The 13,613-nt window shown below is 36.2% G+C and overlaps 1 protein-coding gene across 1 annotated transcript in view; it reads right to left on the reverse strand.

Annotated features, from left to right (window-relative positions):
* Positions 1-2,759: 2,759 nt before the first annotated feature.
* RBM25 (RNA binding motif protein 25) overlaps positions 2,760-13,613 on the reverse strand; it is a 35,018-nt gene continuing 24,164 nt past the window's right edge. The window contains exons 11-19 of the mRNA XM_050896928.1: positions 12,695-12,914; positions 12,275-12,364; positions 10,561-10,634; positions 9,689-9,839; positions 9,009-9,333; positions 7,704-7,978; positions 7,157-7,255; positions 5,797-5,844; positions 2,760-4,686 (exon numbers count right to left, since the gene is read on the reverse strand). Coding sequence (XP_050752885.1) covers positions 4,594-4,686; positions 5,797-5,844; positions 7,157-7,255; positions 7,704-7,978; positions 9,009-9,333; positions 9,689-9,839; positions 10,561-10,634; positions 12,275-12,364; positions 12,695-12,914 — 1,375 coding nt within the window. The 3' untranslated portion in view covers positions 2,760-4,593. The remainder of the gene's footprint in view (positions 4,687-5,796; positions 5,845-7,156; positions 7,256-7,703; positions 7,979-9,008; positions 9,334-9,688; positions 9,840-10,560; positions 10,635-12,274; positions 12,365-12,694; positions 12,915-13,613) is intronic.

The following is a 13,613-nucleotide window of genomic DNA, read 5'->3' on the forward strand; positions in this document are numbered from 1 at the left end:
AACGGCGGCTCAGGGGCCCCTCGGTTCAGGAAGGTACACCCGGCCAGCACAGGCACCTACCGACACGCAGGAGGCACGAAGGAGCATCTCTGAAAGGAACAAGCCTAAAGCTTGCCATTAAGCAAAAGCATGACATCGAGACAAGTGGATGGTAACTGCAACAAAGTCTGGTTGGATATTAGAGAGTGAGCACTCTCTGAAACTTCAGCCAAAAGTAGTCTTGCAAGGGAAATCTGGCTTGTCCTGTTTAACCTGGTAAGAGATGTCACCAAGTAAAGAGAGGGGCATTACAAGAAAATACACTTCTTGGTTGTTTTAAATTTAAGTCATATATAAGCTAGTAAGCCTGTTTTAAAATGGTCCCACAAAAAAGCATTATGAAAATAACTTGAAGGGATCTTTGCATTTCAAAATTAAAACAATATTAAAACTTAATCTAAAGTCAGTGTGGAATCTTTTCAAGAAGCCTCTAGTAGAGCTGTGACTCATTTGTGGAAGAAAGAAAGGCAATTTCAAACTTGAAACTTACCTTGCTATCCATGATATTTGAAGAGTAATCCACAATTCCTTTTTAAAAGTGCATAACCTAGTTGGGTTACAATACATGCAATCATTCTAAATATAAAAGTAAAATCTCTGAGGGACCATGTGATTCTGCATGTTTAAAACAGATGTTGTATTTCACTATTCTACTACGCTACAGGAAGATCTATGGGAAAATTAAGTGGTACAAAAGTACTGCACATAAAAGTTAGGTTTTACATAAGCATTTTGACACAAATACCGAGTTTCAGTAGGTAGTATGCATATGAAGTGCATTTAAAAGAAGCCATTTTTAGACCAAAAGTGATGCCTAACCATTAACCAAATAAAACTATGTTATTTTAAGAGGGGGGGGGGGAAAACCCAACAGCAAAAACCAAACATGGACATACAGCTGTACCAGACTATTCTCTATTTATATTATTGATATCAGTTTGATCTATGATGAAATGCCTATTAACAATACCTTACACTGCTCACACTGCATGGCTATGTACTAATTTGTAAGTCTGCATGTATGACATCCAATGTTCCTACACAGGAAAATGTATAGAATATGAAAAAGTGTGACCCTATTGTAATATAAAAGCCAACAGCTTCCAGTTTTAAGTGTATCCACTTTCTAAAATACTACTCCCGCAAGCAGCTATCTAGCAACTCCATTTAGTAAAAGCATGAAAGGCGTAATGCTTCCCTCTCAGTACTAGGAAAGCATTAGTAGTAAGAAATAGGAATTCAGTAAGACACTGAACTTACTGTTCGGGGCCTTCCCCCTGCCCACATTTAGAGCCACAATCATCTAGCTACATGGTTATTTTTAGTGCAGGCTCCTGCTTAAAGAGAAGGGAGGAAGGAAACACCCAAAATTAGAAAGACCAAATCAGGATGTGAACAGGTTAAATATTCTAAGAACAAAAAAAGTATCTTATCAAATTAACAGTAATATAAAAATATATCATTCTTGGTAATGGATCTTACTTGTTCATGTTTTCCCATTTCATTTCAGTGCATACTAATGAAAACAATGATACTTATATTTTGTACTCACATATTCCAAGTAACACTGAATGGCAGTTACGCAGAACGATTATCAGGAGACTAAGGGCATGTGTTAGGTTAAGGTGTAAAGCCTCGTTCCACAGTAAAGTCCAGATCAACGACTAGTATATCCAGTTCTGTTGTATAAATATTTTTTCCCCTCTATGCACTATGTGTAACTTTTGAAGTACCTTTCCCTCACAGAATGGATCATACTATGGCATGCTGCACTGAATACCCAGTGGCAACATACATACTTCGCTAATGGATCTCACTCTCAGTATACTCTTAATCTGTGCGTTCACTAACATAACACACACAGTGTGTATTAAATCACATATTCAGACAGTAAAGTGTTGTTATGTTGGCAAAAAAGGCTTTTTCTACCCCAATTTTTCCAAGTTTATCTTGAAATAATTCTGTTACTGCATGTTGAAAGAAAAACAGTTAACGGAAAGTTACTTTCTATATTAAGAACCTCTCAGCAGTATGTAATTTGTGCTCTACCCTCCAGCATCATAGACACAAAATATATTGTTATCACTGAGAAGTAGTAACACTAATTTGAGTAAGAGGTAAACACTAGAAGTGACTTTATAGAGCAACATTTTGCATTCTGAAAAAGGAAAATTTGTTTCAAGTACTTGCATAAGCCAAGCCAGAGATGCTATAAGTGAACATTCCTTCCCCCTTCCACTACTGAAGAAAACCTCAACTTCCACAAAATTAATTTTTTTAATGTGTCACAACTGCTTCTAAATACTTATTTACCTGGATATTTAATACTCCAGCTTAAATTTTAGATGTCTTCCTCACCCAGATGCCTTCAGTCTCCTTAGGAAGAGTACAAGCTTATGTCCGGTGCATAAATAATATAAGAGATGCACATACAGCTTTAGTTTAGGGCAGAAGAAAATAAGCTGAAGTTTCACAACTTGAGCTTTCACTGAAGAATCTCAACAAGGATCTGTCACATAGCAGCATTACAATGCATTTGTTGCATTTGGCTTGTTCAACTACTACTAATGACAGAGAGAGAATGCCACATTAGCAGGACAAAAAGCACTCATGAAGTTCATGCTCCCTCTTTTCTGTATTTACTATGAATAGAGCAAGTTTTGAATTTATTTAGACTTTGGAGAATTTTTGGTAAATGCTGATGCAAAACTGTATGGGAAGAATGGGGAAGTAATTTCTTAGGGTAACATCAAGTTGCAGAAAAAAATAAGAGGAAGGTTGCAACATATAAGTATGTAAAACAAAACATTCTCACGCAAACTCAAGCACAACATAAAGGTAATATCTGAGCATTACACTTCAAGTTAAAGAACATTTTGTGGTGTGTAGTATTACAGGGATGAGAAAGAACACATTGGGATCACATCTGCATTTGCAGGCTTCTAGTCACCTGACATAAAGCAGGAGGTAGTTTTAAAAAACCCCACCCCTAATTTGGGAACATTTGTTGCTTCAGAAACGAGTGCTAAATATAACTGCATGCTGCACAAGACTCCAAAAGAATGTCAGCCCTTAAATCAAATATATACATTTTTAATATCTGAAATATTTACATGGTGGAACCTTTACACGATCCCGTTTGTTAAGAACAGTGTTTTCAAGTGTCCTCTCCAGATACAAAGAACTAGTAACTCAAGGTCACAGTTACGTTTTCTGAACAGGTCAACCTGTATCCTTCAGTTAAATACAATATAGAGATACTGGAACACCTTTACTTAATTTGTTTGCTATTAAGAATTGTGTTTAAAAATTAAAAATGTTTTTGAGACAGTTTGCTCCCTGGAACACAGTCCTCCTGCAATCAAAACAGCTCATAGCACATTATCGATTTGTCTTCTTACTCAGGTATGAGATAAAAAATGCAGTTTACAGTACATCTCATCATTTATACCATATCAGCCTATTTATAAAAACCATACAAACAAGGCAGGAAAATATCACCTTCTTTTTGTGGACAATAGACTGCTTACAGTAGAAAACAAAAGTCGGGGCTAGTTTAACAGTATGGATAAAAACAAGACTTCAGCTTTGTTTGAAAACTTATGGTTTAGTTTTTGTCAACTGCTATGGTCAGTTACATCCAAACAGTTTTTTTTTTCTAAACACTAAAAAAAATGTTTTAAAAAATAATTTCTTTTAAAAAAAAATCCATCTGATTGTTTTGGAGACAGAACGGATAATAGCGAAGGGCTAAAATGAAATTGAGCAGAGGATATCCTAGGTTTAAAAAAAAAAAAGAAAATCATTAAATAGCACTTATTGAATTGAGGTCCTGCTCTTGTTTTAACCGAGCAAAGAATAAAAAACTTCCTGCAATTTGCACTTTCTAGGAAAGAAGTAGAGCATCTGCAAGAGATTAAGTTCCCAGCTTCATTAGTAATTCTAAATGGGCAACAAAGTACCAAGACTACTGCTGGTTCACATCAGAATGAAAAGTCTGAGGGAACTCCTTTTCCAGAATCAGATGAGGGGACCAAATGAACACACAAAGCTGTTCTGTGAAAGCAGCTCAAGCCACTTATTTTTAAATTGTATTCTGATCATTCCTTAAATAAAAAAAAAGGGAGAATATGCGCCAAAAAAAAAGCACTGGTAAATTTGCAGTAAAATCATTTGTCTTCATCTGTAACTGATATAGTTCCACATTAAGTGCAAATGTTTTGCAAAACAGGGGCTTTTTTTTTTTCTTAATATTTACAGGAATCAGAGTAACATAACAAAATCACCAGAGAGCGTGTACAGTAGCTGCAGCTTATAAAACATACCAGTAATTGTACCTTGTGAATTATAAAGAGAACCAATGCAGGATTCAGATAACTAACTGAGAAGGGTAAAGGGGGCCTCAGAGCAGAGGACAAAAAAATTCACATTTTCTACATAAAAAAATACAGGTCTCAAGTCTCTGAGAACAGAGAAAATTCGAAGTCTTTGAATGATGGGAAAAAAAAAAAAAGCCCAAAATTGAAATGGAACCCTAGAAGCAAGGAGAGTGCTTTATTTCACTAGACCAATCTTCTTTGCTTCTGTCTCGTATATCAACAACCTCCACATTTTGACTATGAAAACTTCAGCTTCTTCATCTAGTACCTGTAGGAAATACACATTTTATAGATTATTTTTTAGGTTAGGCATTCCAGTTATAAAGACTAATTAAGAGATAATGTGTTATAAGACTAGAGGTAGTATAATCCAAGTTAAGCCTTTGAGGGAGGCACTGCATAAAACTTCTGTGAATTTGTCTGTCCTGCATTTATCACCTGACTTGACTAGGCTCTAATTATATACTTGTATAATGCAGCTGTTGAGCACTAAGAGATAAAAATATCAGTATCCTAGTCTCCAAAAGTGGCTTGGGAAGAGGCAGAGAAATGGCAGGCATGGGAAGAATGTAAGAACAGGACATACAATATGTGGTATTTTCCCTTAATTCTCTCCTAGTCTCTGCTCATTTTCAGCTTGGAACTTCCTTGGATATTTATTAAGTAATCTCTTGATGGATTTCTCTTCCTTGAACTTATTATCCAAGCTTTGCTTGAATCCATGCAAACTTTTAGCATGCACAACATCTCTCAGGAAGTTCCCCAGGTCACCTGCTAGTCACACCAAGAAAAAACCTACTGACTTCCACTATGAATCTGGCTCCTACCAACTTTCCCTCCAAGTTTCCTTATTGGAAGAGAGTGAACAATTAGTTTTTATTCACCTTTCAGTGTATGAAAACATGGTGAAACAGTAGCATTATTTCATAAAGTTTCTCTCTGCCAACACCATGCAAAAAAGAGCTTTTACTCTTCTAGAGAAAAATCACCTTCTGCTCATTAATTAGGAATAGACCCGCTAATTATAAAAATCTAGTTAGAAGAATGAGAAGGAATAAAAGTTTATATTTCTGATACAGTTCTGTTATTGTTGATTCTTACCTCTACTGTTAGGGACAGAATCCTTGTTCCACATTTCTGAATACTGAGAAATTCTGAACAGGTATCAGTAATTTCTACCTAGATGCTGTAACTGCAAAATCATGCCTGTGCTAGCATGATCTGTTTAATCAAAACGGCTTTCATATCTAATGCATGTTTTCTATGCATGCTCTATGAACGCCAAATATTTCTGTTATGGACTCCTACTATTTCACAGAATTGACTATTAGCTTCAGTATAATGTAGAAGTTGTATCAGTTACACAATTTCTGCTTACCATGGCAACATCATCCAGTATGCTCTGTGGTGAGCTGTGAGCCATAACCTGAAAGAAACAAATGTTTTTAGACTGAAAACTCGGAGTAAACCATATAAACATCTTTGGACAAAAACTAGTTACTTCTCAAGGACTTTGAATGCTTTGCACATGCAAAAAGTATTTGCAGTTCATTAGTTCCCACATTAGCCAAGGCAAAAATTAGTATTAAACTACCTCAGATTCCATCATAGTGAGTGCTAGTTTATGGCTAGTTACTGAGGAACAAATTCCAGAAAGCTCCAGAGATTCAACAGGTCCTGTATTTGCTGGCTATTCTTGCATCTCCAATTAAGCTCTCCTAACTTAAGGAATAAGCTCCCCTTCCTTCAACAATGAATTCCTAATGGAAGACAAAGGCAAAATTCTCCCTGTATCACTCTTCATAACTGAACTTTCCATCTGCCTGTTAAGTATTTAAAATTTTTTTTTCAGAACCAGATAACTTGTCTTTCAATACCAGAAAATGACTTTTTTTTAATATATATATAAAAATAATTTAAGCTTGGCAAATATTCAACTTCTGCTTTTCACTTTCTACTAACCACCTGTGCCACAAAACTATCACTTGCTTTGCCTCTCCTACTGTAGCCCTAAAAAATAAATCGAGACAAGCCATTATGAACATGAGTACCGTGAAAGCTGAAAAGAGTTTTTGAAATTCCCTGTTGATGAAAAGCCATAGAGTTGTCGTGACAGATTTAAAAAGGCGAGTTATTAGAATTTAGTTTGTAATTTGATGGAAGAAGCTACGCAGTTTAGTTTAAACAAGTTATGCAATGGCTAAAAGGTATAGCAGAATGACTTCTAATGCTAACTCTAAAACCTTAGTATTTGCTTACTACTAAAGCAACAACAGCATCTAAAAAGCTTTTTAAGAAGTTAACCTAGTTAATCCAAAAATGTATGTAAAAATCAAGCTACTGGCTTTCTTCCCCCTGAATTCACACAAATCCTATTTTTAAGTTTAAAATGTTAATGGCCAATAAGATATTAACTTTGAAATCTAATGATAAAACTATCAGTTAAAACAGCTGTTCTTGTCAACTGCTCATTTCTTTATCCAGTTCCATATGTTCATCTAACAGATAACAGAGAGCATCTAGCACGTACATATTGTACATAAGCATTAAAGGAGGTAACTTGTAAAACATGAGGGTACATATTGATTCCAAGTACACCAACTGTCTCTGCTGACCAACATCATAGATTACAGAGAAGCTAAGAACAGACTGCCTTCAAATACAGATACTGCAGTCATTGCTGCAGCTTAAGTAGGGAGCAAAATGCAGACTTCACAAAGGAAGTGGAAGATATTAACCTTAGAACAAACAAAGTCAACTAGCGTGGCTTCTTCTTCACCAATATATTCTATTATTTTCTTGTTGATCCATGGTCTAATTCGACGCTCCATTAGTGTCTGGAAAAAGAAAAAAACCAAACCCTGTAATTTCCATGAACTTTACTGTCTTGAAACAATACTGCTAGATAGGCAGCTAGAAGACCCAAACAACTATTTAGCAGAATATACATTTTGCTATCAATGAGATAACCCTTAGCAATTTGACATCTGCAAGTATTTCTGACAGCCATTCAAACATGTTTTTACAGGACCCTTTTTCCCCCCTTCCATAAAACTGCTAGACTATTTGCAGCTACAGTTCAGGAGAGACCAAACAAAAATAAGCACGCATACTTCAGAATAAGTATTATATACGGACAAGAAATACAGTACTCAAGTTTGATTCCATTTGATGATGATGCTCCAATCCACTGGGGTCCCAGGAACATTGTTTTTTCTATTAAATTCCAAGGTTTGTTTGCAAAAAGTATGCTTTTTTGTGAATGGTTAAAAGAAGTCAACTTACTGAATCCACAATTGACCAGTCAAGGGGATAAGCAAAGAGCTCTGGTTTTGCTGTGGGAATCTTCTCAATGAGACTCTTAATATGTTTGCGTTTTTCTTCTGTGTTGACACTGCCTTTGATATTGCTTTTATCTTCTTCTCCATAATCCAGGGGGACAAGTTTCCTTTTCCGGGGCACATCATCACTGTCTTCGTCATCAAATTTATTGAAAACACTATCCACAGCAAGCTTCTTCCTTTTTACAGCATTGGGCTGATTAGGACTATTGCAGGCACCTACAACCCAAAAGACAGAATAACATTCATAAACTGCAACTGAAGCTACTTTGCTCTTCACACATTTCTTGAGCAATATCGGTTTGTATGTTATATAAATGTCTGTGAATGCCTAGCATCAGTGTTTTAATCTCTCAAACTCTGTTATAAAAATGGCAAAAGAGGTAAAGATCTCCAACACAGTTTGTTCAAGATTTTTGAAAAATAGGGTCGTCTTTCTCTGCCCTGAAACCAACCAGCACCCTCACTGAGGGAGGACTATAGCATGAGTTCAAACCTTAGCAGAGGCAGAGCACAGTAGTGAAAGGTTGCAATGAATCTATCCGGAGGAAAAGCGTTAATCAGTTAGCCTAATACCATAGTCTCTCTTCATTCAAGATCTAAACACAGTGTGAGCTCAAACTGCATCCCCAGTATAATTTAGTCCAAATAATAAATAAGTGCACAAACCTTCTGGAATACAAATATCCTTAGTTCTGCTGCTCAGAACAAAATTTTTTTAAAAACACCAGGAAATTGCTAAAGTACTAAGGAACTCTACACTCAAGTTCCATTTGTAATTGTCATCAATTCATTGTGCTACTCTAAGAGGAAGAAAAAGTAATCTAATTTTCAGTTTTCTTCTTTTAAAAGGGTCTTTGTGAATAAACATTAAGAACTATCTAGGGCTTAAATCTAACATATACTTACATCATTGAAAAGTAGCAATGAGTTTTAAAAGAGATATTTAGAGATCTATTAAGGTGAAAAAGCATGTGGAAGTACCGAACCCCAGCTCAGAGCATTCCTAAAAACATTAAGCCTTGAGGATGCCAAAACTTCCCTCCCCTTTTCCCCTCCAGATTTTGGAAGAACAGAGATTTATAAAACCTGTCTTCTGGATAGAAGTCAAGCACAGCATCTGGATAACAACAGCTTGATATAAGTACATCAAAACATACAATATATTTGGAAAACTGTGTGGCTACTCAGCTTGGCATTTTTTTCATTCTGATCCCATATGGAACATTAAAACAAAATGTAAACTTGCCCAATTTGAGGCTAAGTCCTATTTTGGGCCGATGCTCCTCCGGCTGCTGTTGATCAGGTGAATTTTCATGAGGGATAATAATGCCACAGGGAGATTCATCACCAGGTGTGTTAGGGGTTGCATTTCCACTAGCAGAAGAAACAGATGGGGCAGAACTGATGGGTCGTAAAGTTGGTTTAAGGCAGGGCTTTTGTTCAGGCTCCTCCTCCTCTTCCTCCGGCTCTTCTCTTTTTTCCTCTTTTTCTGCCTTTTCTTCCTCTTCCTCCTCAGACTCTGGCTCTTGTTTTATTTGTGGCTGCCTACGCCGCTCAGCCTCCTGCTCCATCTACAATGAAACAGACAATTAGCAAAAAAGAAGCTCTCTCAAAAACTGCACTGTTTGAAAAGAATCTAAAGATCCTCTGTTTCCTAAAGAAGTCTCTGTTAGTCAAGAACAAATACATGCAACTACTGCCATTATAATCAGAAATACTGATTAATCCAAATTTGTTTTCCAACTCCATCCAAACAGATCTGGAAAGTTATTTTTTGTTTCCAGTGTTCTTACTGCTTATCTGGACTTCTTTTTAAGAAAAAGTGAACAGAGCAAATATTAACTATCAGATCTCTTACACAATTTTGCTCAGTATCACCAGAATACCAAGGGCTATTTTTTTCCTGTCAGACCAACAGCTACTTACCCTCTGAAGTTCTGCATCTGGATCTGGGTGTCCTTCTGCCAGAAGGCGCTGCCTAATTTCTTCTAATTCTTCCTTTTCCCTTTTCCTATCCCGTTCATCTGCTTCCATCTCTTTCTCCCTGTCTCGTAGCCTTTTCTGAAGAGCACTACCCCTACAAAAGACATGGATTTTATACTTCAAAGAACATTCCAATGAGAACCTTGTACCACAACACAAGAAATACCTGATACAGATGTATCTTCCACTAAATGAAAATAAGATTCCTAAGAGCATCTGGTGTCCTCTATTTTTGTAACATAAGAATCTAAGATAGCAGTTCCTATCCTTACTATACAGAATTTAGCCCATCACATTAAACAGATGTAGAGAATGTGACTGCCAGTCATCTTAGAAAAAGAATCAAATTATTTTATAGGTTTTTACTTGACAAGAACCAGTTCAAACAAGTTAGTTTGATGCAAATTTTAGTTAGCCCCATGCTGAAGGATCTTCCCCATCCTTTACAGAGTTAACAAGCTTGTTCTTTGTACAATTTACAAGCTTTCTTGTAGTGAATTTTTTAGAGGCATGCTTGATCCCTTCTCCCTGCCCCCACCACCTTATTTTGGCATTACACTGACCTCTGCTCCACCTCACCCACAAGTTAAGTGATAGGAAGGAGCAGCTACTCCCAAGCATTAACAAGTAGCAGTAAGGACTTTCCCTTTTCCCTCTGGCACCTACCAAGTGACACTGAAATAATTTTGATAATTATATAACCCCTACATCACCACATAATCAGTCAAATATGAACTCCATAAGCCTCTGCCAACAAACCCCACAATTGTATTAAAATGAAGATTTTATTGTTAGGAATCAATACAAAGACATACCTGTAGTATTTTGGATCATCTCTGTCATCATCATAATCTTCTAAGAATTCTTTTAACCGTTTGGCTTCCTTTGCCTGCAAGAAATTGAAACATAAGCTATGTTATAAAATGATTTCTGGTTTTCTTTCCAAGAGTTTAAAATTTAGTAATAGTATTATATCTACTATGCTACAAACTAAAAATACAGAGTTTTCCAGACAGAAAATGGAGAGGTTTTGGAATTGCATCATCTTCCAGGGATCTGTTAACTTGCTATCATATGTTCAACAGCAGATAGTACATCCATTAGGTCCACTGGGATTATGTCTCTGATTTGCAGACTACTGTTCTGTTATTAGCATTTCAAAGGGTTTTTAACTATATGCCCCCTCCCCTTTTTTTTTTTTTTTTAACATCACAAAAGAAGAGGATCAAAGTTCCTGTTCTTCAAATCCTTAAGTCTGGTATTGGATATTTTAACATGGCAGCTTAAGTGTATTTTATTAGTACTTTTTTGTTTCAAGAGCTGTGCTTTTTAAAAAAGATTTAGTTATGCACAGAAACAAATCTAATGGATACTTCTAGGATAAGCACTCTCCTTCTGTGTTACTAATCCAAACCATGTGGCACCGTATTAATGCACAGGCCCAAAACTGAAGGGGGTGAGGGGGATAGAGAGGAGATTTTTTTTTTCCCCCTCTGATAAAATGAAAGAAAAAAAAAAAGCCATTCTTTAAGGAGACTATAAATTAGGACATTCTAAACTGTATCTAAGCAGTATCTTTAAACCAACAGTAAGATATTTCTGTGCTAATGACTTCGAGAAACAAATTACAATTACGGTTGTAAATCCAGCACAAAATTTAACACTGCTTTCTACAACTGCCATCCATAGCCAGCATCCAGGAGGACCAGAAATAGCAAATATCCTTGAGTCAAACATTTTTTTCTTCTCTCAGCCATTCAGGGGGAAAAATTAGATGCCACATAAAACAATGTATTTCCTAATTTTCTTTTTTTTGTTTGTTTGTTTGTTTCTTTCCTGTGTCTCTGCATATTTTGCTTTGAAGCAATTCCCAATCCATCTCCTACTTAGAACCCTCTCATATCTTCTCTCCCTCTCTGGGAGAATTATGAAGTGAAATAACACCACCATAATTTAAAATAACTTCTTTATGCTTTAGCACAAAACTATGAGATTACGGAAGTATCTATCTTGCAATAGTGTTACATTTGATAACTGTGATAATTTCACAACTAATGAACTAAAGACAGACATTTACAAAGTGCTTAGATATATAGAATATTATATCACATATTATAGAAGGTTCAGGCACATGAGCAGATTGCAAGTAAAAGGACTGGTCTAGTTCCACCTGCATGACATAGAACATATAGTAGGTTTTGCTACAAATCTGACACAAACACAAGTTACAGATGTAATTGTGCATGATGATCAAACAACAGTATTTTGCAGCTGCCTACGTCTCATTCTTTTGCCTTCACACGACCAAGCCACTAGGCTTTATTTTCCAGACTCTCAATAGTACTCCCACTTATTAGACATCTTCTGTTTCAAGTCTATTAATTCTTTTTTTTGGTATAAAAACACATGTGGTGTTTCTACAAAATGAGAGCTCTATCGCTATCCATAAAGACAGCAGTATAATGTTCCATTCTAAATGGGACCGAAAGAACAAGGGGGAAAAATTACAAGTAAAACTATAAGCCTTACCATTTCCCTTCTTCTTTCTTCTTCCCTTTCAGCCTCTTTTTCATATTCTCGACTTTTCTTCCGTTCTCTGATTTCCCAGTTTTTAAGACGCTACAACAGAAGAAAAAACACACACACTCCAATCTCAAGAACATTAAGAACAGTGGTACTACTTTGAAGTTAGTTTAGATTATTGTTTAAAACCAACTGCATTAAAATTAAGCAAGTTCTTTATTTATAATTTAAAATGCTGGAATAAGAAGTCCAAAGTTGTTCTGACAGTGACTTACATATTCTGCCCCAATTCACGCAGTCAAAGGATTAAAAATTTATTTAGGAAAAGGAGAAGGAGAAGGAATGACATATTTTGTAGTAGAAGACTTATTATCATCCCTCAGAAACAATTTTTTTTCTTAAGGAACCTTAAAAATCCCAACCAACCTCTTGATATGCAGCTTCTTTTTCCCGCAGTTTCCTCTCTAGTTTTCGGCGTTCATAGGCATCTTCTTCATCTTCTTCTCGGTCTCTCTTCTTATCCTTCTCCCGTTCTCGTTCCCGCTCACGTTCTCTTTCCCGTTCCCGCTCACGTTCTCTTTCCCGTTCCCGCTCACGTTCTCTTTCCCGTTCCCGCTCACGTTCTCTTTCCCTGTCTCTGCTTTTTCTCTGACGGAAGGAAAAAGTCCAAAGTTAAGTACAGAGCCTTCCTCTCCACTCAGTCAAATGATTTAACTTCAAATGCATAATGCACTATTTATAGCATCTTGCAAGTTAGTCTTCTTCTGCAATTGTACAAGATGATTAGCTGATACAGCAATGGGCATAAATGAATACTTCTAATATATTCAAAACCCCATTTACCTAAAAGTAGTTGTTTGAGCATTAACCATTAAATAGTGATATCTACACAAACTCAGCGTGAGCACAAGGCAATTCTTATCAGACTGTGTCAGTAGTTCTCCATAAATAAAGGACAGCTAAAACCCCCACAAATAAAGGGTATGCTTAATAAATCCTTCATGTTTACATGGCTTACAGACAACTTGAACCCTACTGACAAGACGATTTAAAGTGAAACAGCTATTTTTTCTATGGTGAAGAGGGAAAAAGCAGCATCTAGAGCCTGACATGATTAGTCACAGTTTTAAGACTGAAAGAGGAATTCTCTTGTTTTTATTAAATAAAAAAACAAAAAACCAACCCCAAACCAACCAAAAAAAACCCAAAAAATCCCACATAACAAAGGAAAAGGTAAAATCTACTTAAGCTAAAAGATACCACAGACATAAGAGAACCTCAAGTAGGAATAAAGCTACCCATGAAAAAAAAAAAAAAGAGAGAATTTGAGATAGAATGAGTATGC

This window comes from Gymnogyps californianus, chromosome 5 (assembly GCF_018139145.2).
Source record: "Gymnogyps californianus isolate 813 chromosome 5, ASM1813914v2, whole genome shotgun sequence".
NCBI lineage: Eukaryota > Metazoa > Chordata > Aves > Accipitriformes > Cathartidae > Gymnogyps > Gymnogyps californianus.